We start from the raw sequence: 27,305 nt of genomic DNA on the forward strand, positions 1-27,305 counted from the left end.
CCCTAGCATCAGGACCAGCGGAGCCTGCAGTGTGCTCTGTCCCTCCTTACAGCTTCCCTTTGCAGTGTACCCCGGGCGTTGATGCAGGGGCCGGGGGCTGTGTCCAGGCAGGGCTCCCACCCCCGGAGCGTGGCTTGATTATGGCACATTGTCGGGGCAGCCTGCAGCTCCTCTGCCTTGCTCTTCCCTTAGCTGGTCGTGCCTCATGCCCTGCCGCCTGCTTGGTACCCATGGCTCCCATTCCCCCTGGCAGGTTCAACTCCCTGCAGCCCCACGAGGAGCGCCTGGACGTGTCTTTCTTTGTGGGTGGCCCGGTGTGGGCCATGGAGTGGTGTCCGTGTCCAGAGGGCTCTGCCGCCCCCCAGTATGTGGCGCTCTACTGTAACAAGGGCATGGACGAGAAGCACAGCCTGGCCGAGCTCCACACAGGCCCTGCACTGCTGCAGCTCTGGGCTCTGGGCATCCTGCAGCCAGAGGCAGGGTGAGTCGTGTGGGGGAGAGGCTCTGGGAGCACAGAGCCTGGGGGGTGGTGCAGGGTGTTGGGGAGTGCAGAGCCCTGGGGGTGGGGGGTGATTGCAGAGCCTGGGGGCTGGTGCAGGGTGAGGAGGAGTACAGAGCCCTGTGGGGGCGAGCGCAGAACCCTGGTGGAAGGGGAGTTGGGGTGGTGAGCCCACAGCCTGCTGGGGTAGGAAGCGCAGAGCTCTGGGGGACAGAGTAGGAGGGCCCAGAGCCCATGGGAAGTGGGGGCAGGCAGGTGAACCCAGAGCTGTGCGGGGTGGAGGGGGGGCAGAGTTGGGGTCGCGAACCTACAGCCTGCGGGGGTGGCAAATGCGTAGCTCATGGGAGTGGAGCAGGGCTCCCTCTCCCTGCCCCCCATGGGAAGTGGGCCTGGGGCCTCGCCCTCCTGGGGCACATGGCCGTGCCCTGCACAGGCCGTCACTCACTCCAGGCCCTGGGAGCTCAGTGGCTCCGTTCTGGGCAGAGGCCAAGGCTGAGCACTCTGGGAAACCATGGCCCAGCTGCCCAGGAGCTGCTCTGCAGGGGAGGGCATGATTCACCTTCTTGGTCGCGGCTGGAGGATTGGCCCTGGGTGGCAGAGCCAGCGGCTGCAGAGCTGTGCTGGGCTCTCCCTGCCTGCTCCATGTGCCCTGGGGCTGTGCTGCAGCTGTGCCCCTGTGCGGGTGATGGGGGGCTCCTGACACCCACCAGCCAGGCCCCCCCAGCTTGCCTCTGCCTGCAGCTCTGCCACCAAATCCCGACTGGCCTACGCCATCGCCACTGACCACGGCTGCATTTGGGACATGAAGTTCTGCCCCAGCGGAGCCTGGGAGCCGCCCACCACCTGCAGGAAGGTAGGAGTGTGGCGGAGCAGGGAGGAGGCTGGGTCTGCCTGCACAAAGGCTCTGGGGACGGCCCCTGCAGTGGGCCCCACAGATATGGATCCTGCCCCCTCCAAGCAGTCTGTAGGGTGGCTGCAGCCCAGCACAGAGCCATGCCCACAGATTGCACCTGCCCCTGGTCACAGAATGGAACCATTGCACTGCAGCCTCCCAGCATGACCCGGCAGGGGGTGGGGTGCCTTGGGTAAGTCTCCCCAGGAGCCTGAGCCTAGCTCCTTCAGCCTGTGCGTCTGTCCCTCCAGCCCCCTCAGATGAGCCGGCTGGGCCTCCTGGCAGCAGCCTTTTCTGATGGCAAAGTGCTCGTGTACAGCCTCCCGCACCCCGAGGGCCTGATCGCCCACAAGAAAGCCCAGGTAAAAGGTAGGAAGAGCCGTGCCGCGGGGTGGGGTGGGGTGGGGTGGGGTTGGGTTGGGTTGGGGGTGACAGTACAGAAACCCTGGCGGGGCAGTGCATGGGGCTCTGGAAAACCCCTGAGAAATGCAACGCCCAGGGCCCCACTCATGGATCCTGGGCCTAGTGTTAGCCTCAGGGCACCCCAAAGCAGCCATGCGGCTCCCTATGTCAGCCGACGCTCAGCTATGTGGCCTGACACAGGAGCTTCCTAGCCCTGGTGGGGCCCAGGAAGGTTCTCGCACCGCACTGCACGGTGCCCTGCTGGCAGACTGATCCCTGGTGAGGCCTGGCTGTTCTGGTGAGGTTCTCGCTATGGGCCCTGCTGGCAGACTGATCCCTGGTGGGGCCTGGCTGTCCTGCCGAGGTTCTAGTACCGGGCCCTGCCGGCAGACTGATGCCTGGTGGGGCCTGGCTGTCCTGCCGAGGTTCTAGTACCGGGCCCTGCCGGCAGACTGATGCCTGGTGGGGCCTGGCTGTTCTGGTGAGGTTCTCGCTATGGGCCCTGCTGGCAGACTGACCCCTGGTGGGGCCCGGCTGCTCTAGGGAGGCTCTCGCACCGCGCCCTGCCTGTAGACTGATTCCTGGTGGGGCCCGGCTGCTCTAGGGAGGCTCTCGCACCGCGCCCTGCCTGTAGACTGATTCCTGGTGGGGCCCGGCTGCTCTAGGGAGGCTCTCGCACCAGGCCCTGCCGGCAGACTGATTCCTGGTGGGGCCCGGCTGTCCTGCCGAGGTTCTCGCACCGGGACTTGCCGGCAGACTGATCCCTGGTGGGGCCCGGCTGTTCTGACGAGTTTCTCGTACTGCACTCTGCACTGGTATTGGAGTTCCTCGCCTGCCAGCTGTGCATTGAGCAGCGTGACTACCCAGGCAGCCTCAGGTTTGTTTGTGTGCATGCAGCATTTGGGTTTGGTAACAGTTGGGGTCTTGACGTTCCTGCTATGGTGTGGCAAACTGGGAATGTTCTTACAGTTTTCTCTGAATACTGTTTTGGTGCCTCAGTGTCCCCTATTCAGTTCTTAAGTATCTAGGTGTTGGGATAAGGGTGTATGGTTGCTGCAGAGCAGAGGGCCAGTGCACCTAAATGCCTGGCACTCTGTCTCCCAGCAACTGATGGCCTGGGCCCCTCCTCTGCAAAGGTGCCAGCTGAAGGTGTTGGAGACAAAGGGATCAGGTGACCTCCTGGCCCGGGAAAGGGGCTGAGCAGAGAGGAGGGGCTGGGAGGGGTCGTTAGTCAGGAGCTGGCTGGGGACGAGGAGGGAAGTGCAGACATAGGGGTCTGGCTCACTGCCCCCTAGAATGGACCGGGCCGAGGGGTCCGGTTCGCTGTACCTACAAGCTCTGTTTTAGACCTTGTTCCTGTCATCGAATAAACCTCTGTGTTACTGGGTAGCTGAGAGTCACGTCTGACTGCGAAGTGGGGGTGCAGGACCCTGTGGCTTCCCCAGGACCCCGCTGGGGCGGGCTCGCTGTGGGAAGCACATGGAGGGGCAGAGGATGCTGAATGCTCCAAGGAGAGACCCAGGAGGTGAAGCCGTGTGAGCTTCTTGCCCTGAACAAGTCTGCTCCAAGGGAGAGGAGGCTCCCCAAAGTCCTGATTGACTTTGTGGGGAGCAGTTCCAGAGCATCGCCCAGGGACTCTGGGACATATGGAGTGTGTATCAGAGAAGAGAAGTTCAAGCAACGTGCTCTGCCCTTGGAGTGGAAGTGGGAGGCTGCTTCTAGGCAAGTTCACTCCAGTCTGGGCCCATCCCGGTAAATGGCCTATGTCCGGCACAGAGCAGCTGTCCTTAAATTGCTGAGAGCTCTGTTGGGCCAGAGGAGCAAAGCTGTCATCTGCGGTCTTTGTCCAGAGCGTCAGGCAGTCCAGCTTCCCGGAGCCCAGGCCATGCAGTGCTTTCAGGAGAAGGGCTGAGCCCTGGGACTTGATTTGAAAAGCCTGGGAAGCTGGCGTAGAGAGCAGAGATGGGGCTGAAAGATCGGCGGTAGCTATGGTGCTGAGGAGACCTGTAGCATTCTGAAGGAGTTGGCAGCTCCATGGCCAGGTCCATTGCGCTGCTGTAGCCCACCCGAGAGGGGTAACAGAGGCAGGGTCTTCATCTGCCGGGACGGGGCCGGGCTCGGAGCTGGCCGGAGGTGGGCGGCGGCGGCGGTGCTGCTGGGACGGGGCCGGGCTCGGAGCCGGCCGGAGGTGGGTGGCGGCGGCGGCGCTGCCGGGACGGGTCTGGGCTCTGGGCGGGACGGAGGTGGGTGGCGGCAGCGGCGCTGCCGGGACGGGTCTGGGCTCCGAGCTGGCTGGAGGTGGGCGGTGGCGCTGCGGCTGGGACGGGGCCGGGCTCCGAGCGGGACGGAGGTGGGTCGCGGCAGCGGCGCTGCCGGGACGGGGCCGGGCTCCGAGTCGGCCGGAGCTGGGCGGCGGCGGCACTGCCGGGACGGGGCCGGGCTCCGAGCGGGACGGAGGTGGGTGGCGGCAGCGGCGCTGCCGGGACGGGGCCGGGCTCCGAGTCGGCCGGAGCTGGGCGGCGGCGGCGCTGCCGGGACGGGGCCGGGCTCCGAGTCGGCCGGAGCTGGGCGGCGGCGGCACTGCCGGGACGGGGCCGGGCTCCCAGCCGGATGGAGGTGGGCGGTGGCGGTACTGTTGGGTGCTGCTGTGTGAGAGCTCAGCGAGGAATCCACCCCAGGCTGGGCACTGACCTGACCCTCGCCCATGGAGATGGCCCTGGGGCTAGATGGCCTCAACCTGGCTCGGGGGCGCTGGAGTCAGCTGTTCTCCAGGCCTGGGACCATCTTGATGGTCGTGGGGGCTGGAATGTGGTGAAGGGCAGACAGGGAGGTGGTGCTGGAGCCCTGGCATCTGACTTGCTAACCTAGCAGCTGCAGGTGGCTTTGGGGAGGGCCCAAGGGAGACCTGGTCCTTGTGGCGCACAGCCAGGGAAGGGTTGAGGGGAGAGGCCGTTCCCAGTGCTGCTCGTTGGGTGCGTCCCTCCAGCAAGGACTCAGCCCACTTCAGCGCATTCCCTTGGACCCGTCCACCTCTCTAACGCCAGCCAAGCATGCCCTGGGCAGCAGGTCGAGTGCTGGCGAGGGGACGCAGGACAAGAATGGGTGTCTGGCCTCTGTCCGCCGACAGGCGGGAGCCAGCCATCAGCAGCTCTAGGGCTGTTTGCCATTTCTCCATGAGCTAGCCCAGCCTGGTTGTGCCCCTTGGCTGCCTGTGGGGCATATCTCCTCCCCGCCTGGCCTGGCAGACTCTCCACCAGCCTGGCCACGCTCACTTGTTCATGGGGGTTCCCTCTTCAAAGGGTTAGGCTGGGTGCTGCACAGAGGGGAGCTGGGCCAGGCCAGGTGGTAGGGGGTGTGTCCCGGGAGGCTCTGCCCATGGCAGGTGTCTGGCTGATGCCCATGTCATGTTAGCACCAGGCCCCTTGTTTGACACATTGCGCCTCCATAGCGCCCGCTGGACATGCTGCAGCCTGGCCGAGGCCTCCCTGCCAGACAGCGAGAGCCAGCGACGAGCTTAAAACATGCCTGGGAGCCCTGCAGCAGATAAGGCAGTGCCCACCCCACGCAGGCAGGGCGAGGGCTCTGAGCCTGCCTGCCAAGGGAGCTGCCAAGGTCAACAGGCTGATGGGGAGCTTCCCACTTAGGTCCCCACCTGGCTGGGTGGGAGAGCAGGCAGGCCAGGCACCTGGAATGGTGCTGGTGAGGTGCAGCTATTCCTCGTGGCCACCAGAGGGTGCTACCATCTGCAGGCTGGGAGGTGCAGCTCTGCCCCATGCTCCGGCTGTGGGGTGCCCCACTCGGAGCTGCCCTCAGGGGGGCGGGGGCAGGCTGCTGCCCGGGGAGTCGAAGCGTGAGCTGGGTTGGGGAATGGGGGCCTGCCTTAGGGGATGGGAGAGCTGGGGGGCTCCTCCCCCTCCTCCTTGGGCTGGGAGGGGCCTCTGTGCTCTCAGCCGAGTCTGTCAGTAAGGAGGCTCGTCCCTGGGGGCTGGGTGTGATGGATGGCCGGTGCTGTGCTCGCTCAGCCTTGGCCAGTGTCTCCTGCACTGGCTCTGTAACAATGTGAATCCCAGCCCATTCGCTCCTCCATGGGGCAGGCCTGTGCCAGGGCACTAATCAGCATCTGCAGCCCCACACTCTGAAACCGCACCAGGCTCTGCAGCAGAGTGGGGACTGGGCCCTGCTCCTCTGGCAAAGCCCCTGTAGTTTGGAGCATCCCCGCTTACCCCCAGGCATCCAGCTACAGCGGGTTCACCCTTTGCCTCCTGGTTTGATACCCCGGGGCTGGCAGGCGAATCCCTGCTGGCACAGTGCCCCCTTTGTGAGGTGGGGGCTCCTCTCCTGCCCTGCCAGCTGGCTTGGTGCTGCCGGAGCACAGTGCAGACAGCTCTGGGCTCAGCGTGGGGGGTTGCCATGGCCTAGGGCCTGCTGGTGCTGGAGATCCCCAGGTCAGCGTGAACTGTCCTCCCTCTGCTCCATGCATCCCCCATTTCAGGGGCTGTGGGCAGAGGGGCCACTCCCCCTCACAGTGCCTCCATGGGTACTCCTCACCTCCCCCCCACCTAACTGGCCATCTGTAATTGAAGCACCTGAGAAGATGCATGACTGTTCTATGCAGTAATTGAAGTGCCTGTCCACTGCCTGCCCTGCCTGGCAGGTCTGAGCAGGAGGAATGGAAGGCACACGCGGCAGGGAGGGGCTGCTTGACCTGCTGATCTCACGGGGATCTGCTCCCCCTGCCTCCTTGGGGTGGGCTGCTGCCTGTGTCTGGAACACTGGAGTGGTTTGAGAAGCCCTGTACTGTGGGGTGGCTTCATTACCCATGCCAGGGGTTTCCTGCTGTACCGGACAGACTGGAGAGAGGTGCATGGCAGACTGTCGGATGGCTTGGGAGTGAGACAAAGGGCACCCAGCCCACTGCCAGAGTTGGGGGGCGGGAATGTTGTGTCTGGTGGGCAGGTTGGCACTGTGTGGCTGGGCCCAGTGGACAGGCTGTGATGGCAGAAGGGGTCCCGGTGGGTCTGTTTGGGGGGTGGCACCTCAGTTCAAGTTGCTGGGCAGCTATTGGCAGGACGAGCTGCACAAGGGAAAGCCATAGGCCTGGTCCCATATTATCAGACTCCCACCCCTGGCCCCAGTTTGCCCTATCGGTAGCTGAGTGTCCTGTGCCCAGGCCCAAGGATGAAGCTGCCATCCCTGCCTCACCCACAGAGTTGGGAATTTGTGAATGGTGCGCACGGCAGTGACTCCCTGGCCTAGGGACTGCTACCCTGTGGGGGCAGAAAGGGTGAAAGCTGCTCTGGGGCAGAGCCGGAGACTAGGCGTTTGTGTCACATAGCTGGGCATTAAGGACTGGCTAGAGCCAGCCCACGGCAATGGAGGATCCATACAGGCAGTATGAGGCCCAAGGACTGATCCGATCCAGGGGAAGTTCTGGGGGCGGACTGTGTGAAGTCTGCAGGAGGCTGGCCCGGGACTGACAGACACAGCTTACTCAAGAATTAATGGACGGTGATGTGATTCATGGCGATCATCTGGGTTTATGGGAAATAGATTCTGTCCAACCGACTTAATCTATAGATGTTACTAAGCGCTTACATGCTTGGCTGATCATGGTAATAGCATTGACCTGATACACTTAGGGTTCTCTAAGGCATTTGGCTTGGTATCACATGACATTTTTTATTAAAAAAACGAGAATGATGTAAAATGAACCTGTCTCACAGTAAATGGATTAAAAACTGGCTAAGTGGTAGTTCTCAAAAGGTAATTGAAGATGGGGTGTGATAAAGTTCCTCCTCTACCTTGGTGGGTCCTGCCCTTATTGGTGGATTTTCTTAACCTCAGAGATCTTCCTGTGTTGGATCAGGACTGCAGCTGTCTAGAGTGCCTTCTGGAACAGCTACACAACAGCTACAGCTCCCTGGGCTACTTCCCCATGGCCTCCTCCAAACACCTTCTTTGTCCTCACCACAGGACCTTCCTCCTGGTGTCTGATAACACTTGTACTCCTCAGTCCTCCAGCAGCACGACCTCTCGCTCCCAGCTGCTTACACACACCTCACTAACTGGAGTGAGAGCCTTTTTATCCCAGGTGTCCTGATTAGCCTTAATTCATTCTAGTGACTTCCCAATTGGCTACAGGTGTCCTAATTAGCCTGCTTTCCTTACTTAGCTCTAGAAAGTTCCTGAGTGTTCTGGAGTAGTTGCTGTTATCTTACCCAGGGAAAAGGGACCTGCTTAACCTGGAGCTAATGTATCTACTTTCGACTACTCTCTTGTAGCCATCTGCCCTGACCCTGTCACAGGGGGTTCTCATTATCAAGTGAGTTTGTTTCCAGTGGGGTCCCACAGGGATGGGGTCTTGACTCTGCACTATTTAACAGTTTTATCAAGGACTTGGAAGAAAACAAAACCAACACTGACGAAGTTTTCAGATGACCCAAAGATTTGGGGGTGTGGTGAATAACGAAGAGGACAAGTCAGTGACACAGTGGTCTGAATCCCTTGGGACGCTGGGCACAAGCAAGCACTGTACGTTTCAGTACGGCTAAATGTAAATGTACCACTAGGAATAAAGGGTGCAGGCCCCAGTTACAGGCTGAGGGACTCTACCCTGGGTGTCATGGCGGACAATCAGCTGGTCATGAGCTCCCAGTGTAACACTGGCCAGAAGGGCTAATGCCATCCTGGGAGCATAAACAGGAGAGTCTTGAGTAGGAGCAGAGAGGTTATTGTACCTCTGTTTGGCACTGGTGCAACTGCTGCTGCATCCAGGTCTGGTGCCCACAGTTCAGGAAGGATACTGATAAATTGGAGAGGAGCCAGAGAAGAGGCATGTGAAGGACTGAAGGTTTGGAAAGCCTGCCTTATAGTGATTGAGCTTCTGGAGACTCTTTAGTTTAATAAAGACAAGGTTAAGGGGTGACTTGATTGCAGACTATGCCCCTACATGGGGAACAAAGATTTAATAATGGGCTAGCAGAGACAGAAAGCTGAAGCCAGACGCATTCAGACTGGCAATAAGGTGTAAATGTTTAGCAGGGAGAGCCATTAACCATTGGAACAAGTGACCAAGGATCCTGATGAATGCTCCATCACTGCCAATGTTTCAGTCCAGATCGGCTGTTTTTTTAATAAGCTCTGCTCTAGGAATCCTTGTGTGGCAGATCTCTGGCTGGTGGGAAACGTGGTCAGATTAGCTGCCCACAAGGGCCTTTCAGGCCTCGGAATCTAGGAAAAGGGACAGACACAGTAAACCAAGGCAGTCCTGCAGCAGCCTGGCTCGAGGGAGCCCTGGGACTGGCCAAGCTGGACCATGTTAAATTGCAGCAGGGCAGGTTTAGGTTGGACATTAGGGAAAATGTCCTAGCTGTCCGGGTGATTAAGCACTGGAATAAATTGCCTAGGGAGGTTGTGGAATCTCCATCCTTGGGGATTTTTAAGAGCAGGTTGGACAAACCCATCAGGGATGGTCTAGTCCTGCCTTGAGTGCAGGAGACTGGAGTAGGTGACCTCTCGAGGTCCCATCCAGTCCGATGATTCTGTGTCTTTACCTTTGGTTCCTTGGCAAACCGAAGGACTTCCCCACGCTGTGCCAGGGGTCTGATAGACCTGCTCTGGCTGCCTGCTGCCGCTGCAGGTACTTGCTGGGTGCATGAGTCCCTGAAGAGTGGAAAGTCTCTGACCAGGCATCTGGCTCAGCTGGGCTGAGCTCCTGGGTTAAAACAGGGAGGGCTGGAGCCCAGAGGCTGTCTCGGAGGGTTGGAGGCTGTGTGGCCCGTCCCCAAGGAAGAGTGGGACACACACACACATACACCCCAGCTGATCTGGCACGGGGAAGGGGTTCCTCTGAGGAACAGTTAAAAGCTGGGTATGGCACAGATCCTGGAGATCCAGGACACTCCCGCCGCCACTAGTCCCAGAAAGTCTGGGGTCCTTCAAAGCAAAGTGCCCACGGTGCTCTTGTGCTAGCTGGCAGGATGAGCCCAGGGCCACCAGGAGTCCCACGGAGGAAGCCCTGGGAGCCCTGCTATCCTTACCAGCTGCTGCCTCTGAGCTGGCTGGGGAGGCAGAGGCTCCTGACACAAGGGTGGGGCTTCAGTTAGGGGTCACCACTGCACCAGCCAGCCCTGTCTCAGGAGCAGGGTCCATGCCAGCCTGTGTACCCTGCATAGGCAGCTGCACCAGTAGTGGGGGTCCTGCTGCCCTGCCTTTGAGCCCAGCCAAGGGCATGGATAAACCTGCCAAAGGGGCAGGCAGGCCCTGTGAATGCTCTGGCTGGCTTGTCTGCAGCCAACTGGCCAGGCACTGTGCCCAGCTCAGCGAAAGGTTCTGCGCAGCCCTGGAGTAACTGGCCTGATAGGCCACGTACCTGTCTGATGGGGCTGCCCAACGACTAATGGTGAAGGCAGAGCTGCTAGATTCATAGATTCTATGGCCAAAGGGACTATGTAGTGTGACCTGCTGGATAACACGGGCCGGGGGACCTCACCCACTTTTCCCCCAGCATTCAGGGCAGCCATGCTCAATGTGACGCCTTCACTGGGTGGAGAATCCACCCCTGCCCTTAAGAGCTTGTCCTGATGTTTCAACACCCTCCCTCATCTGGCATCAGCGTCCTGCTGTGGGTTCTTGAGCTGTTCCCAGCTGCATTGAAAAGCCTCTTGGAGCTGGGATTTTCTCGGCAGATAGGGGCTAGGACCCCATGCCCACGATCAACTCCCCTTTCCGTCTTTGCTCGGTGACCAGATTGGGCTCCATCCATCTCACTGCACAGCGCTTCCTCCAGCCCTCACATCCCAGGCCACAAGCTGCCAGGCCCAGGACAGTGTGTGGACACTTAGGGACTAGCACCTTTCACCTGGGCTGTGGGGCAGCCTCACCCAGCTCAACTGGTCCTTGGCACAGCTCCTGCCCTTTCTGACTGTCCTGCTCTCTCCTTCCTCCTAGGTGGGCCCTTCCCAAAGCACACCATCTGCAAGGTGAGTGTCTGCTGGTGCAGGCGCACTTGGCCCAGCCCGTGCCCCCGTTCCTGGCAGCCTTTCACCCCCACCACACTCTCTGCCCCTGTGGCCTAGGACTGCAGGGGGAATCTGGGTCGCTAGGGGACACTAATGCTGAGCTCCAGCAGGGCTCCTGGGCAGTGTGGGGCTGGGAGGTGGAGTGGGAGCAGCACAGGGCATTTCCCCCTGTGGAGGCCCAGTCTAGCAGGGAGATGGGAGTTGGGTCCTACAGAGCACTAGCCCTGGTGGTTGTGCAGCTCATGGTGTTGCATGATGCCTGGTCCCATGGGGCTGGCACCATGGGTGTAGGGGCTGATGAGGGGGCCTGGATGGGCTGGCTAGCACCAGGACCCTGTTAATCCAGGCCATGTCCTTGGCACCCACAGGTGCAGTGCATCGCCACCCTGCAGGTTGGCTCCATCCAGGCAGGGAACTCTTCTGAGTGTGGCCAGTGCTTCAGCGTCTCCTGGGTGCCTTCCAAGCCCCACCAGCACCTGGCAGCCGGCTTCTACGATGGTGAGTCGGCCTCCTGCTTGGCACTAGGACGGGCAGGGACAGGGTGCCAAAGAGGCTGGGTGGGATGCCTGGCGGGGCAGGAGGATGGGCAGGGAGGTGACAGGGTGGGAAGGGGACAGGGCGTGGCTGCAGGGTGGAGTATTACCTGCACAAAATTCTCTGCTACTCACATACTCTAACGGCGCCCACCTCCCCCCGTTCCTGGGGTCTGGGGTCACCTTACGCTCTAGGCACCCGCCCTCCCCCCGTTCCTGGGGTCAGGGGTCACCTTACGCTCTAGGCACCCGCCCTCCCCCCGTTCCTGGGGTCAGGGGTCACCTTACGCTCTAGGCACCCGCCCTCCCCCCGTTCCTGGGGTCAGGGGTCACCTTACGCTCTAGGCACCCGCCCTCCCCCCGTTCCTGGGGTCTGGGGTCACCTTACGCTCTAGGCACCCGCCCTCCTCCCGTTCCTGGGGTCAGGGGTCACCTTACGCTCTAGGCACCCGCCCTCCCCCCGTTCCTGGGGTCAGGGGTCACCTTACGCTCTAGGCACCCGCCCTCCCCCCGTTCCTGGGGTCAGGGGTCACCTTACGCTCTAAGCACCCGCCCTCCCCCCGTTCCTGGGGTCAGGGGTCACCTTACGCTCTAGGCACCCGCCCTCCCCCCCGTTCCTGGGGTCAGGGGTCACCTTACGCTCTAGGCACCCGCCCTCCCCCTATTCCCCGGGGTCAGGGGTCACCTTATGCTCTAGGCACCCGCCCTCCCCCTATTCCCGGGGTCAGGGGTCACCTTATGCTCTAGGCACCTGCCCTGACCCCGTTCCCGGGGTCAGGGGTCACCTTACGCTCTAGGCACCTGCCCTGACCCCGTTCCCGGGACTCAGGGGTCACCTTACGCTCTAGGCACCCGCCCTCCCCCCCGTTCCTGGGGTCAGGGGTACCTTACGCTCTAGGCACCCGCCCTCCCCCCGTTCCTGGGGTCAGGGGTCACCTTACGCTCTAGGCACCCGCCCTCCCCCTATTCCCGGGGTCAGGGGGTCACCTTACGCTCTAGGCACCCGCCCTCCCCCCGTTCCCGGGGTCAGGGGTCACCTTACGCTCTAGGCACCTGCCCCGACCCCGTTCCCGGGGCTCAGGGGTCACCTTACGCTCTAGGCACCCACCTCGACCCCGTTCCCAGGGCTCAGGGGTCACCGTACGCTCTAGGCACTCTCCCTGCCCCCGTTCCCGGGACTCAGGTGTCACCTTACGCTCTAGACACCCGCCCCACCCCGTTCCCCGGGTCAGGTGTCACCTTACACTCTAGGCACTGCCCCCCCCCCCCCCGTTCCCGGGACTCAGGTGTCACCTTATGCTCTAGGCACCCACCCTCCCCCCGGGCTCAGGGGTCACGTTACTCTCTAGGCACCCTCCCCAGCCTGTTCCCGGGGCTCAGATGCAACCCTGCGAGTTTACAGGGTCTTTTCCAGTGAAAGAGCCTTACACAGTAATATCCTTATCCTCTGTTTATTAACAATCACCCAAACAAGAACGCACACTCTACACATACAATGCTCACCACTCCCAGTAAGACAGATGAACTTTTCTTGGGGGCCAGTCAGGATCTGGTCATCTGGGGAATTCCACTTTCTACATGGTGTCATTGGCAGAGGGTTGAGTTCTGGCAGCCCTGATGGGGCTGTATCCTGGAGTTGCTTCCCAAAGAACTGCCTTTTGGATCCTAATTTATATAGTGAAACTTGAGTCCTGCTTAGCTCTACCTTAACCAATCATTTTACTAACCAATCCTAATATATTGTAAAAACAATTCTCTAGCCAATTATACCGCACCACCTTAATTAATTTACACCTAGCAAAATTAGTTATGTAACTGACAGAAACAATCCAAGAACCAGACAGAGATCATACATCAGACAAACAATCGGGAAGTGGGGCCCATAATGACAGAACATAAAGAAGTGAGGATTTCACAACCACAGCTATTGAGAAGTGATTTCTTGCCAGAGAGAATGCTAGCAAACTACGTTTTTCTTTCACCATCTTAAGAGCTGTTTCTTTATCTGGTGATAGTGGGTGCTGTTAGACCAGGATCTCCTCCTCAACAGCCTGATATTACATTTTCAATGTCATTAGATGGGATGTGACTTCCTGCTTCTTAGCTCGTGGCTGCTGCTCTTTTAATATGGCTGCAGACCTTACAGGAGGGCGATTGGGTGGGGCAGGCACTGGAGGGCCTGGGTGGTGATTGGACGGGGTGGGCACAGGGGCTCTGGAAATGCCTACCTTCGACTACCTGCTCAGGAGCCACAAGTGCCCGCCCAGCCCAGATACACAGTGCTGGGCTGTTGCTCTCTCACCCTTGCCCAGCCCACGAGCTGTCCCGGCCCCAGCAATGCAGCAACCTCGGTCTGTTCTGCCCCTGCCTGTCAGAGCCCAATTCTGAGTAGTGGCAGAGGCTGCAGGTTGGGATTGAGGGGCCTCGGCAGAGGGAGGGCTGGGATAGTGGGGGGCTGTGGGTTATGAGAACATAAGAATGGCCATACAGGGTCAGACCCAATGGTCCATGTAGCCCAGTAGCCTGTTTTTTGACAGTGGACAGTGCCAGGTGCTTCAGAGGGAATAGACTCATAGACTCAAGGACTGGAAGGGACCTCGAGAGGTCATCGAGTCCAGTCCCCTGCCCTCATGGCAGGACGAAATACTGTCTAGACCATCCCTAATAGACATTTATCTAACCTACTCTTAAATATCCCCAGAGATGGAGATTCCACAACTTCCCTAGGCAATCTATTCCAGTGTTTAACTACCCTGACAGTTAGGAACTTTTTCCTAATGTCCAACCTAAATCTCCCTTGCTGCAGTTTAAGCCCATTGCTTCTTGTTCTATCATTGCAGGCTAAGGTGAACAAGTTTTCTCCCTCCTCCTGATGACACCCTTTTAGATACCTGAAAACTGATATCAGGTCCCCTCTCAGTCTTCTCTTTTCCAAACTAAACAAACCCAATTCCTTCAGCCTTCCTTCATAGGTCATGTTCTCAAGACCTTTAATCATTCTTGTTGCTCTTCTCTGGACCCTCTCCAATTTCTCCACATCTTTCTTGAAATGTGGTGCCCAGAACTGGACACAATACTCCAGTTGAGGCCTAACCAGCGCAGAGTAAAGCGGAAGAATGACTTCTCGTGTCTTGTTTACAACACACCTGTTAATGCATCCCAGAATCACATTTGCTTTTTTTGCAACAGTATCACACTGTTCACTCATATTAAGCTTGTGGTCCACTATGACCCCTAGATCTCTTTCTGCCATACTCCTTCCTAGACAGTCTCTTCCCATTCTGTATGTGTGAAACTGATTGTTCCTTCCTAAGTGGAGCACTTTGCATTTATCTTTATTGAACTTCATCCTGTTTACCTCAGACCATTTCTCCAATTTGTCCAGATCATTTTGAATTTTGACCCTGTCCTCCAGAGCAGTTGCAATCCCTCCCAGTTTGGTATCGTCCGCAAACTTAATAAGCGTACTTTCTATGCCAACATCTAAATCGTTGATGAAGATATTGAACAGAACCGGTCCCAAAACAGACCCCTGCGGAACCCCACTTGTTACACCTTTCCAGCAGGATTGGGAGCCATTAACAACTACTCTTTGAGTACGGTTATCCAGCCAGTTATGCACCCACCTTATAGTAGCCCCATCTAAATTGTATTTGCCTGGTTTATCTATAAGAATATCATGCGAGACCGTATCAAATGCCTTACTAAAGTCTAGGTATATCACATCCACCGCTTCTCCCTTATCCACAAGGCTCGTTATCCTATCAAAGAACGCTATCAGATTAGTTTGACACGATTTGTTCTTTACAAATCCATGCTGGCTATTCCCTATCACCTTACCACCTTCCAAGTGTTTGCAGATGATTTCTTTGATTACCTGCTCCATTATCTTCCCTGGCACAGAAGTTAAACTAACTGGTCTGTAGTTTCCTGGGTTGTTTTTATTTCCCTTTTTATAGAGGGGCACTATATTTGCCCCCTTCCAGTCTTCTGGAATCTCCCCCGTCTCCCATGATTTCCCAAAGATAATAGCTAGAGGCTCAGATACCTCTTCCATTAACTCCTTGAGTATTCTAGGATGCATTCCATCAGGCCCTGGTGACTTGCAGGCATCTAATTTTTCTAAGTGATTTTTTACTTGCTCTTTTCTTATTTTCTCTTCTAAACCTACCCTCTTCCCGTAAGCATTCACTATACTAGACATTCCTTCAGACTTCACAATGAAGACCGAAACAAAGAAGTCATTAAGCATCTCTGCCATTTCCAAGTCTCCCGTTACTGTTACCCCCTCCTCATTGAGCAGTGCGCCTACCCTGTCCTTAGTCTTCCTCTTGCTTCTAATGTATTGATAAAAAGTCTTCTTGTTTCCCTTTATTCCCATAGCTAGTTTGAGTTCATTTTGTGCCTTTGCTTTTCTAATCTTGCCTCTGCATTCCTGTGTTATTTGCCTATATTCATCCTTCGTGATATGACCTAGTTTCCATTTTTTATATGCCGCCTTTTTATTTTGTAGGTCACGCAAGATCTCAAGGGTAAGCCAAGGTGGTCTTTTGCCACATTTTCTACCTTTCCTAACCATCGGAATAACTTGCTTTTGGGCCCTTAATAGCGTCCCTTTGAAAAACTGCCAACTTTCCTCAGTTGTTTTTCCCCTCAGTCTTAATTCCCATGGGACCTTGCCTATCAGCTCTCTGAGCTTACCAAAATCCGCCTTCCTGAAATCCATTGTCTCTATTCTGCTGTACTCCCTTCTACCCTTCCTTAGAATGGCAAACTCTATGATTTCATGATCACTTTCACCCAAGCTTCCTTCTACTTTCAAATTCTCAACAAGTTCCTCCCTATTGGTTAAAATCAAGTCTAGAACAGCTTCCCCCCTAGTAGCTTTTTCAACTTTCTGAAATAAAAAGTTGTCTGCAATGCAGTCCAGGAACTTATTGGATAGTCTGTGCCCCGCGGTGTTATTTTCCCAACATATATCTGGATAGTTGAAGTCCCCCATCACCACCAAATCTTGGGCTTTGGATGATTTTGTTAGTTGTTTGAAAAAAGCCTCATCCACCTCTTCCGCCTGATTAGGTGGCCTGTAGTAGACTCCCAGCACGACATCACCTGTGTTTTTTACCCCTTTTAGCCTAACCCAGAGACTCTCCACCCTTCCGTCTCCTATGTCCATCTCCACCTCAGTCCAAGTGTGTACATTTTTAATATATAAGGCAACACCTCCTCCCTTTTTCCCCTGTCTATCCTTCCTGAGCAAACTATACCCATCCACACCAACATTCCAGTCGTGTGTATTATCCCACCAAGTTTCAGTAATGCCAATAATGTCATAGTTGTATTTATTTATTAGCACTTCCAGTTCTTCCTGCTTATTACCCATACTTCTTGCATTTGTATAAAGGCATCTAAGATACTGGTTTGATCTTGCCTCCCAGCTTTGCCCTGACCCTCCTTCCTCTCTGCCATTATAGCCCGTGCTCCCTCCTGTTTCCAACCCATCTCTCAGGTCTTGTTCCCCACTTACCTGTGGGCTTTGCTCACCTGTCCCCGTCGAACCTAGTTTAAAGCCCTCCTTACTAGGTTAGCCAGTCTGTGCGCAAATAAGGCCTTTCCCCGCTTCGAAAGGTGAACGCCATCTGTTCCTAGCAGTCCTTCCTCAAATAGCATCCCGTGGTCGAGGAAGCCAAAGCCCTCCTGGCGACACCATCTTCGCAGCCAGGCGTTCACCTCCACGATGCATCTGTTTCTGCCCGGACCCCTACCTTCAACAGGAAGAGTCGAAGAGAATACCACCTGCGCTCCAAACTCCTTAACCCGTACTCCCAGAGCCCTGTAGTCACTCTTGATCTGCTCAGCGTCACACCTCGCAGTATCATTTGTGCCCACATGGATGAGTAGCATGGGATAGTAGTCAGAAGGCCGGATAATTCTCGACAAAGCCTCTGTAACATCTCGGATACGGGCCCCTGGCAGGCAGCATACCTCCCGGGATGAACGGTCAGGACGACAGATGGGTGTCTCCGTCCCCCTCAGCAGAGAGTCTCCAACCACCACTACCCTACGTTTCTTATCAGTGGTGGCAGCAGACCTCCCAGCCTTAGGGGTACGAGGCTTCACCCCCTTAACTGTTGGGGGTGATTTCTTCTCTCCTGTATCAAGAAGAGCATAATGGTTATCTATTACCACAGCAGGAGGGTTTGCAGCAGCGGTGGAGCACTGCCTGCTGCTAGAAGTAACCAGCTGGCTGTGTCCACCCTGAGCCTCCTCCTCCACTGGTGTGTCAGATACACCCTCAGGCATCTCCTCCTCCACTGGTGTGTCGGTAGTCCTGTCAACTGGGACAGCACCATCAGCTGTCTCCACATGGATACTGTCCAGGAATTGCTCATGGACATGGATGTTCCTCAGCCTGGCCACCTCCTCCTGTAGTTCTCCCACCTGCTGCCTGAGAGATTCCACCAGCAGGCACCTTTCACGTTGAATGGACAGAATGGGGCAATTAGTCCAGGATCCATCCCATCTCATCAGTCCCAGCATTTGGCAATCAGAGGCTTAGGCGACACCCAGAGCCTGGGGTTGCATCCTGACCATCTTGGCTAATAGCCATTGATGGACCTGTCCTCCATGAACTAATCATAGACTATCAGGGTTGGAAGGGACCTCAGGAGGTATCTAGTCCAACCCCCTGCTCAAAGCAGAACCAATCCTCAGACAGATTTTTGCCCCAGATCCCTAAATGGCCCCCTCAAGGACTGAACTCACAGCTCTGGGTTTAGCACGCCAATGCTCAAACCACTGAGCTATCCCTCCCTCCCTGTGCCTGGGCTTTGTGAAGCCTGACCTTAAAAACCTCTAAGGAAGGAGATTCCACCATTTCCCTAGGGAACCCATTCCAGTGCTTCACCATCCTCCTAGTGAAATAGTTTTTCCTAATATCCAACCTAAACCACCTCCACTGCAACTTGAGACCATTCCTCCTTGTTCTGTCATCTGCTGCCACTGAGAACAGTCTAGATCCATCCTCTTTGGAACCCCCTTTCAGGTAGTTGAAAGCAGCTATCAAATCCCCCCTCATTCTTCTCTTCTGCAGACTAAACTATCCCAGTTCCCTCAGCCTTTCCTCATAAGTCATGTGCTCCAGCTCCCTAATCATTTTTGTTGCCCTCTGCTGGACTCTTTCCAATTTTTCCACATCCTTCTTGTAGTGTGGGGCCCAAAACTGGACACAGTACTGCAGATGAGGCCTCACCAATGTCGAATAGAGGGGAATGATCACATCCCTCGATCTGCTTGCAATGCCCCTATTAATACAGCCCAAAATGCTGTTAGCCTTCTTGGCAACAAGGGCACACTGTTGACTCATATCCAGCTTCTCGTCCACTGTAACCCCTAGGCGCTTTTCTGCAGAACTGCTGCCTAGCCACTCGGTTCCTAGTCTGCAGCAGTGCATGGGATTCCTCTGTCCTAAGTCCAGGACTCTGCACTTGTCCTTGTTGAACCTCATCAGGTTTCTTTTGGCCCAATCCTCTAATTTGTCTAGGTCCCTCTGTATCCTATCCCTACCCTCCAGCGTATCTACCACTTCTCCCTGTTTAGTGCCATCTGCAAACTTGCTGAGGGTGAAGTCCACGCCATCCTCCAGATCATTAATGAAGATATTGAACAAAACCGGCCCCAGGACCGACCCTTAGAATCATAGAATATCAGGGTTGGATGGGACCTCGGGAGGTCATTTAGTCCAACCCCCTTGGGGCACTCCGACACCAGCTACCAACTAGACATGGAGCCGTTGATCACTACCAGTTGAGCCCAACGATCTAGCCAGCTTTCTAGCCACCTTATAGTCCAATCATCCAGCCCATACTTCTTTAACTTGCCTGCAAGAATACTGTGGGAGACCGTATCAAAAGCTTTGCTAAAGTCAAGGAATAACACATCCACTGCTTTGCCCTCGTCCACAGACCCAGTTATCTCCTCATAGAAGGCAATTAGGTTAGTCAGGCATGACTTGCCCTTGGTGAATCCATGCTGACTGTTCCTGATCACTTTCCTCTCCTCTAAGTGCTTCAGAATTGATTCTGTGAGGACCTGCTCCATGATTTTTCCAGGGACTGAGGTGAGGCTGACAGGCCTGTAGTTCCCCAGATCCTCCTCCTTCCCTTTTTTAAAGATGGGCACTACATTAGCCTTTTTCCAGTCATCCGGGACCTCCCCCGATCGCCATGAGTTTTCAAAGATAATAGACAAGAACTAGATAATCTATGCGGCTCCTGCAGCAAGCCAACCCAGCCAGGCCCCTGCAGGAGGCTTGTCCTGTGTCCCATCCAGCTGCAATGCTCCCGGGGCGGATCTGCAGTGGCACCAGCCGCCTGGCCAGACAGGAACCATGGATCAGCCACCTGCCAGCCCCTAGCACTGAGAGGCTAAGGTGGAGCCATGATGCAGCCTGGTCAGTGCTAGGCCAGAGCTTGCTGTCTTGGCTCTCTCTGTCAGTCTCCTTGTTTGTTGTCTGAGGTGTGTGTGCTGTCTGAGAGCCAGAGCTCAACACAGCCACCAGACAGGTCTTGTCTGTCTTCTCCACACCCAGCCATGCTCAGTTGCCACAACTGAGTGTCACTCTGCGCCCAGCGGGGTTCCTTTGGGCACTGCAGGGCCAGCCGTGCCAGTGGGTGGCTCCTGGCAGCTGAGTCTCAAATCCCCCAGCTGATGGAGCTCGGCTGTTCTCAGTGGTACCTGATGACAGAACAAGGAGCAATGGTCTCAAGTTGCAGTGGGGGAGGTCTAGATTGGATATTAGGAAACACTATTTCACTAGGAGGGTGGTGAAGCACTGGAATGGGTTACCTAGGGAGGGGGTGGAATCTCCATCCTTAGAGGTTTTTAAGTCCCCGCTTGACAAAGCCCTGGCTGGGATGATTTAGTTGGGAACTGGTCCTGCTTTGAGCAGGGGGTTGGACTAGATACCTCCTGAGGTCCCTTCCAACCCTGAGATTCTATGGGCCAGGGCTTGAGGAGAAAATCGGTCTCTCTGTCCTGCCACTGGGTGACTGTCTGGGGTGGCTACAGGGCACACACCCCATGCTGGCTCGGGGTTCTGTGCTTAATTTCACCCACCCATTATCAGCGCGAACTCCTCAGGCACAATCCCAGCTTCAGCACGGAGGTACAGCCAGTGCTTGGGGCTCTCTGCTCTGTCTTGTCACCCTCGTGGGCCTGCTGGCCCCTTACTCCAATATTCAGGTTATTCTCAGCCCCAAAGCACCAGCCCTTCACCCCAGTCTTCGGTCCCACACCAACGATGCTTGTAGCCAACCCTGTCATGAACTGAAGATTCCGGGTGGCTATGAAGCAGCAATAAGGGTTATTTACAGAGTTAAAGCAGGCAAACACACACACCAACCAGTTAGTCTTGGGTCTCAAAAGGTGGTAGAAGCTGCTGTAAGAAGCACGCTCTCTACATCCTGTAGAGCAAGCCCAGGCTGAGCAGCAGAGGAACCTTCACTTGTGCTTAAACATCCTTGCCCTCGCAAGGTCCAAGCAGCACGGAGACAGTTTCTTCTTGCCAGGGATTTTTATCCCCTTCCCCCAGAGCTCAAGGTGAGGCCAGGATCTCGTGTGTCTCCTTCGTGGGGCTGGGGGAGGCAGTTAACAAAGGCTTTGTTCTTGGAGAGTTCACAGTGCTCAGTGGACTGCCTTGGTGGACAGGATAGTGCCTTCTGTAGGAAGCCAGGATTTTCCATGGATTAATGCTGCTTTCTTGGGGTGGATGGCTTGCTCCATTAAGTGTTTGCAATGCAAATCTCTACTACCACCTTGTCCCGTAGGGCACAGATGTCAGATGGGAGAGGAGCATCCTGCAGGTATCTCAAAATCAGAACACCTTGGTATAAATTTACCCCTGTGTTACCAGCACTAGCGCAGGTGAGAGCTCGGGGCCTTGGCGTGAGCTGGCACCTGGTCTGTCAGCATCACAGGAGCAGTGCCAAGCAGATCTGTACAGAGTCATAAAAATTGCTCATAGAAATCAGACAATTCCCACAGCCCCCCTACCCCGATGCTGCCCCTTGGCAGGGTGGGGGCTCCCCAGCTCTGGGCTGCCAGTGCTGGGCTCACGGGCATCTCGGTGTGTTCCCCTAGGCACCGTGGCCATCTGGAACCTGCCCACCAAGTCCCTGCTGCAGCGTGTGCGCCAGGCCGATGGCTCCCTCAAGCTCTACCCCTTCAGGTGCTTCCTTGCCCACGACCATGCTGTCAGGAGCATCGAGTGGTGCAAAGTCAACAGGTGAGTGGTGGGGGCAGGTAGTGCCTGTCAGGGAGGGGCCCAGCCTGGCTAGGAGGGGCGGGGGAAGCGTGTTGCTTGCCCGGTTACCTGTAGAGGAAGGGGTGGGCCAGGCGTTTGAGCTGGCCCGGAAGTGCTGGCTCCCATGGGGGATGGGAGGTGTGGGGTTCTGAGCGCTGCTCCTCTTCTGGCTCTCAGCAACTTCCTGGTTACGGCGGGGAACGACCGGAAGATCAAGTTCTGGGACCTGCGGCGGCTCTACGAGCCCATCAACAGCATCAAGCGTTTCCTGACCACCGAGATCACCTGGCTGCTGCCCTACAATGGCGTCACTGTGGCCCAGGACAACTGCTATGCCTCGTGAGTGACCCTCCCTGTGCCGTGCCGCAGCGCGGCTGGGCACTTGGCTTCTCCCCTGGGCTGAGCCTGCCGGGAGAGGGCAGCCTGCCAGCACCGGGCTCTCACTCGTGCTCTCTTGCAGGTATGGACTGTGTGGAATCCACTATATTGACGCCGGCTACCTGGGTTTCAAGGCCTATTTTGTGGCCCCGCGCAAGGGGACTGTGTGGGTAAGAGCTGGTGGGGTGAGGGCTCAGGGTCCTGGGCTGCTTGGGGCCGGCTGCGGGCTCCTGTGCTCTGCTGGGTTTGGCTCCTGGGGACACGCTGTGCTGCCTGGAGCAGGGCCCCTGGCTCCCACTTAGTCGGAGCCTGCGGCGGGGTGGAGCCGGGGCCAGCCCAGCCCTGCCACGTGGGCACCTCTCTGACTTGGTGGCTGAGGCCTGCCGGGGCACCTCTGTCTCAGAGCAGGGCCTGTGCTGACACCTTTGCTCCCCTCTCCCTGGGTAGAGCATCTCCAGCTCCGACTGGCTGAACACTGTGGCGGCCGGGGACATCACTGGGGAGCTGCTGGCGGCGGTGCTGCCAGACCTGACCATGAACCCGCTCAACATCAAGCGGCCTTCGGAGCGCAGATTTGTAAGTCTCTCTCCTTGGGGGAGCAGCCCAGTGGGCTGAGAACACAGCTCTGGAGTGAATAGCATGCGACGGGGGGCAGGGGCTGAACCGAGTGGGGGGACCATAGAGTTGGGTGGTCCATGGGGCTGGGATGAGTGGGGTGGGGGGGTGAGCTGCTGGGAGGACCATGGGGCTGGGGGCAGTGGTGCGTGAGGGGCTATGGGGCACAAGGCAAGTACCGCACTGTGTCCCTGGGAGCGAGGGGCCCTTTGGGCATAGCAGCAGGGCTGGGGGCACGGCTGTGGCAGCTGAGGGAATAAAGGAGACAGATGTGTTAACATGACCTGGCCCCATCCAGCCCTGACCTGAGGCCTCACCCTATGGTGTCCATGGCCCCGCCCGTAATGACCTCTGATTAAGGAACAGTCGGCTGGCCCCAGCGACAAGGAAATCTCCCTAAGGCTCTAACTGTACCACCATCTGCTGGCCCCCGGCGAGGTTGGGAAGGGGAAGCCCCTGGTAAGACCGTCCCTTGGCCAGAGCTGCCGTGGTGCGGGGCTGGGCGGCAGTGTCCTCTCGGCCCCTCTCTGGCTGCCCTGGTCAGGAACCTCTCAGGGTCGGGACGAGGGCCTGGGGGGCAGCAAGGATGGGGCCGTAGCCTCCCCCATTCCTACAGCTGCCCTGGTTCCCCACAGCTCTTCCTTCGCCAGCCCCACAGCGCTGGGGGGAGCAGCCCAGCCCCTTGTTACCGTGCCCAGTGTCTGACAGACCCGTTTTCACTCACTACCTTCCAGCGCCCCAGCTGGCAGCACTGTCCTTGGCCCTTGGTGTGACTTCAGACAGGAGCCACGGTGAGGCCCCTTGTCACCCAGGCCCTGCTCCCCTGGGGAACAGCGGCCCCAGCCAAGTCCTGGGGGTGGGAGCGGTGTGGCCCTGCCCTCAGGAAGTGTCTCCTCCCCAGCCCATCTACAAAGCGGATCTGGTGCCCTGCGGCTCTGTGGGAGGCGAGGAGGAGCCGAGGCCGAAGAGCAGGATGTATGGCGAGATGACGAAGGAGCATTGCCTCCGCTTCCAGGATACAGACCTGGTACAGGCCCCAGCTGGGACAACCCAGGGAGCCCCTTTATCTCCGCCCGCCTGTGTGTGTGGGGGGGGGGCGGCTTTCTGCTCCCCTCCTCCTGTGTGTGTGGGGGGGCGGCTTTCTGCTCCCCTCCTCCTCTGTGTGTGTGTGGGGGGGGGCTTTCTGCTCCCCTCCTCCTCTGTGTGTGTGGGGGGGGCTTTCTGCTCCCCTCCTCCTGTGTGTGTGTGTGTGGGGGGCTTTCTGCTCCCCTCCTCCTCTGTGTGTGTGTGGGGGGGCTTTCTGCTCCCCTCCTCCTCTGCGTGTGTGTGTGTGTGGGGGGGCTTTCTGCTCCCCTCCTCTGCGTGTGTGTGTATGTGGGGGGGCTTTCTGCTCCCCTCCTCCTCTGCGTGTGTGTGGGGGGGGTACTCTCTGCTCCCCTTCTCCTCCTGTGTGTGTGGGGCTCTCTTTTCCCCTCCCCCTCCTGTATGTGTGCTGAGAGCCAGTGCAGAGCCCTACCCACAAGGCCGCATGGCCCATGGGCCTGCCCCTCGCCCGCGGCCCTGCTGGGCTGTGCAGGCTGGCTGGGCGCCCCACAGTGCTCCGAGCTGTGAGCGTTTGGGCCCCTGTGTTCATGGCTAGCTGGGGCCCAGACACCCACCTTGGCCCCAGTTTGCCCTTCCGGGGGCCTGGCCCCAGCGTCCTGCTCACTCTGTACCCTCCCCCCCCCCCAGCGCAGCTTCCGAAACTTCTTCAGCCGGGAGCCCATGCGCAGGATGCACGAGCAGGAGGTGAAGGCCGAGCTGAGCCTGGACCGCATGCAGCTGGAGTCCATCCACAAGGTGAGCCCGGCCGCTGCTCCCCCCAGCCTCCCTCCAATGGTCCTTCCTGACCTCCCCCCACTGTCCCAGTCCCAGCAGGATCTCCATGTGCTCTCCCTGCACTCTCTTTTAGAGCCTTGCGGGGGGGGGGGGTGCTGGGGGGCAGGGCTGGACCCCAGGGGACTTGGGGGTGGGACCTGGCTCAGCCCAGGTAGGATCCCCCCAGGCTGCAGCCGGAGCCCCTTGCCACCCGCTGCACAGTGCGAGGCGGAGATGCAGAGTATGTGGGGCAGGGCTGGGATGGGGCAGGAGACCTGAAGCCACCGGCCTCTGGGCTGTTGAGCCCCCCCTCGACCCCGCCAGCTGGGGCAGGGCCAAGTGCAGCCCGGGGGGCCCCAGGACATGCAGCAGGGGCAGCCCGCGGGAGGTGGCCATGCAGCAGGCCTGTCTATCCCATAGGGCGGGGGGCGAGCAGCCCCTCACAGTCGGAAGGATGAGCTGTGACCCCCTGTCCTGTTCAGACCTGCTGCTGCGACAGCTGGTGACCCCCACACACACACTCTCACTCGGCCCCCACCCCTGTGAGCTGCCTGACTCTCCTCTCCCGGCAGGTTCGCTTCAGCCCCAACCTGGACTCTCACGGCTGGCTGGTGTCGGGCGGCCAGTCGGGCATCGTGCGGGCGCACTGCCTGGTGGGGCTCACCTCCCCTGTGGGCCACAAGCTGCTCCAGGAGTGCCGGGCCCAGTTCAGCGCCATGGACGGGGACAGGCCGGAGAGCCCCAGCGGCAGGCTTGCTGAGCACGGCCTCCTGCAGGAACAGTAGCCACCTGCCCGCCCGGCCAGAGCCCTGCACGAGGAGCTGCCTCCAGGCTGCAGCACCTTCCGGGGGTCACCAGGCCTGGGAGGAGACTCCAGCAGCCCAGCCAGGGTCCCTCCTCCAGGCCCCCAGGCTTGGGACCTGTTCTGTGCATCATGCAGCCTGCCTCTCCCATCTGTCCCCCACGCCTGAGCGCCACAGGGACAGGCTGGCTGGCTGGGCGAGCTGTGGCTAGCCCCTTCTGCAGTCCGCTTGACCCAGCCTGTGAGCCACAGGGAGAACTGTGCAGGGGCCTCTCACCCAGCTATGGGGAGTTGTGGGGGCTGACGCTCTGTGCAGGGGCCCCTCACCCGGCCCTGGAAGTCAGCGGGGGTGGGGAAGGGGGCTGCCGCTCTGTGCAGGGGCCCCTCACCTGGCCCTGGAAGTCAGCGGGGGTGGGGAAGGGGGCTGCCGCTCTGTGCAGGGGCCCCTCACCTGGCCCTGGAAGTCGTTGGCGGGGGGGGGGCTGACGCTCTGTGGAGGGGCCCCTCACCCGGCCCTGGAAGTCAGCCGGGGTGGGGAGGGGGGCTGACGCTGTGTGCAGGGGCCCCTCACCTGGCCCTGGAAGTCATTGGCGGGGGGGGGGCTGACGCTCTGTGGAGGGGCCCCTCACCCGGCCCTGGAAGTCGGGGGGGTGGTGATGCTCTGTGCAGGGGCCCCTCCCCCCAGGGTGAGCCTGTGTGTGTGTAGCATTGTGGTTTTGTGCCAGTTGCTGTCTGGTCGTCGCCTGGCTCCCAGCGTCTGGCTCAGGCACCTCCTGAAAGCCCGGGCGCGGGTGCCTGAGGGCACCAGGGAGAGGCTGCAAAGCAGCTGTGGGGCTGGGCCCAGGCTGTACGAGCAGCGCCGTGCACCCAGGCCAGGAGCCGAGAAGTCGCTCACATTGAGCCGCTGTGATCTTAACTGTTCAATAAAGTGTTTGTTTTTTAAAGGGTCCTGGTGGTTTTCTGCCCCTTGGAGCAGGATGGGTGGAGCACTGCATGGGGCTGGCGGGGAGCAGAGGTGGGGGGCACTGGGTGCATGGGATGCCGGGGGGGACTGGTGGGAAGGTGGCAGGGGGGTGATGTGCTGGGTGGGGCTGGTAGGTTGCTATCAAGGGGGCATTGGGCAGGGCTGGAAGGGAGCAGACGGGGGGTAAGGCGCCAGGCAGGGAGCAGGGTGGGGTGCTGGGTGGGCAGGCGGGGCACCAGCAGGGCTGACACAGAGCAGGGGGGCACTGGATGGGGTTGGTAGGGAGCAGTCGGGGGGTACGGCACCAGGCAGGGAGTGGGGGGGGGGTGCTGGGTGAGCAGGGCGCTGCGTGGGGCTGGTGTGGAGCAGACGTGCCCCACTTGCTGCCTTGTGCTCTGGGAGGCCAGTAGCCTTGTCCCCCAGTGAAGGGCAGGCTTGGGGCCCCCTGCCGCTGGCAGGAGGCCGGGCCCTGGTGCTGTCAGAGCTGGGGCAGCTTGCTGGCTGGGAGGGGCAGTGTGGGTCCCAGGCAAAGGCACATGAGCCCCCTAACCCCACCCTGTGCTGCGTGTAGGCAGCCCAGCCCAGCCCACAAACAGCAGCAAAGATCACGGGGGGCTTGTCAGGGGGACAGTTTATTGGAGTCCTTGGTGGTGTCTCCGCTGCCTTCATGTCTGGATGCAGGTTCCTCCCCCAGATGAGCACAGACAGACACTGACGGACGGACGGACGGCACAGGGTGACGGACAGCAACACAGGGCCCACGTGGGGAGACACTGACAAAGCCATGACGGGCTGGGGGAGCACAGTGGGGGCAGCACCGGGGTGGGTTAAGCAGAGCAGGAGCAGCACAGCGGAGGCAGTACCGGGGGGAGGGTAAGCAGAGCGGGGGCAATACTGGGGGGGGGGGTTAAGCAGAGCAGGGGCAGTACTGGGGCTGGGGCAGCATGAGGGGGTTAAGCATAGCGGGGGCAGCACCGGGGGGGGTTAAACAGAACTGGGGCAGCACAGCGGAGGCAGTACCGGGGGGAGGGTAAGCAGAG

The 27,305-nt window shown here is 58.6% G+C and overlaps 1 protein-coding gene across 3 annotated transcripts in view; it reads left to right on the forward strand.

The window, feature by feature from the left end:
* The window catches only part of GTF3C2 (general transcription factor IIIC subunit 2), a 43,910-nt gene extending 17,665 nt beyond the window's left edge, over positions 1-26,245 (forward strand). For all 3 annotated transcript variants that reach the window (XM_030554946.1, XM_030554945.1, XM_030554947.1), the window contains exons 7-18: positions 254-481; positions 1,241-1,352; positions 1,643-1,760; positions 10,743-10,774; positions 11,182-11,311; positions 21,487-21,631; positions 21,827-21,988; positions 22,110-22,197; positions 22,475-22,603; positions 23,544-23,669; positions 24,374-24,481; positions 25,072-26,245. In XM_030554946.1, the coding sequence (XP_030410806.1) occupies positions 254-481; positions 1,241-1,352; positions 1,643-1,760; positions 10,743-10,774; positions 11,182-11,311; positions 21,487-21,631; positions 21,827-21,988; positions 22,110-22,197; positions 22,475-22,603; positions 23,544-23,669; positions 24,374-24,481; positions 25,072-25,284 (1,591 nt within the window). In that variant the 3' untranslated portion in view covers positions 25,285-26,245. The remainder of the gene's footprint in view (positions 1-253; positions 482-1,240; positions 1,353-1,642; positions 1,761-10,742; positions 10,775-11,181; positions 11,312-21,486; positions 21,632-21,826; positions 21,989-22,109; positions 22,198-22,474; positions 22,604-23,543; positions 23,670-24,373; positions 24,482-25,071) is intronic.
* Positions 26,246-27,305: the final 1,060 nt, after the last annotated feature.

Source organism: Gopherus evgoodei, chromosome 3 (assembly GCF_007399415.2).
Source record: "Gopherus evgoodei ecotype Sinaloan lineage chromosome 3, rGopEvg1_v1.p, whole genome shotgun sequence".
Classification (NCBI taxonomy): domain Eukaryota; kingdom Metazoa; phylum Chordata; order Testudines; family Testudinidae; genus Gopherus; species Gopherus evgoodei.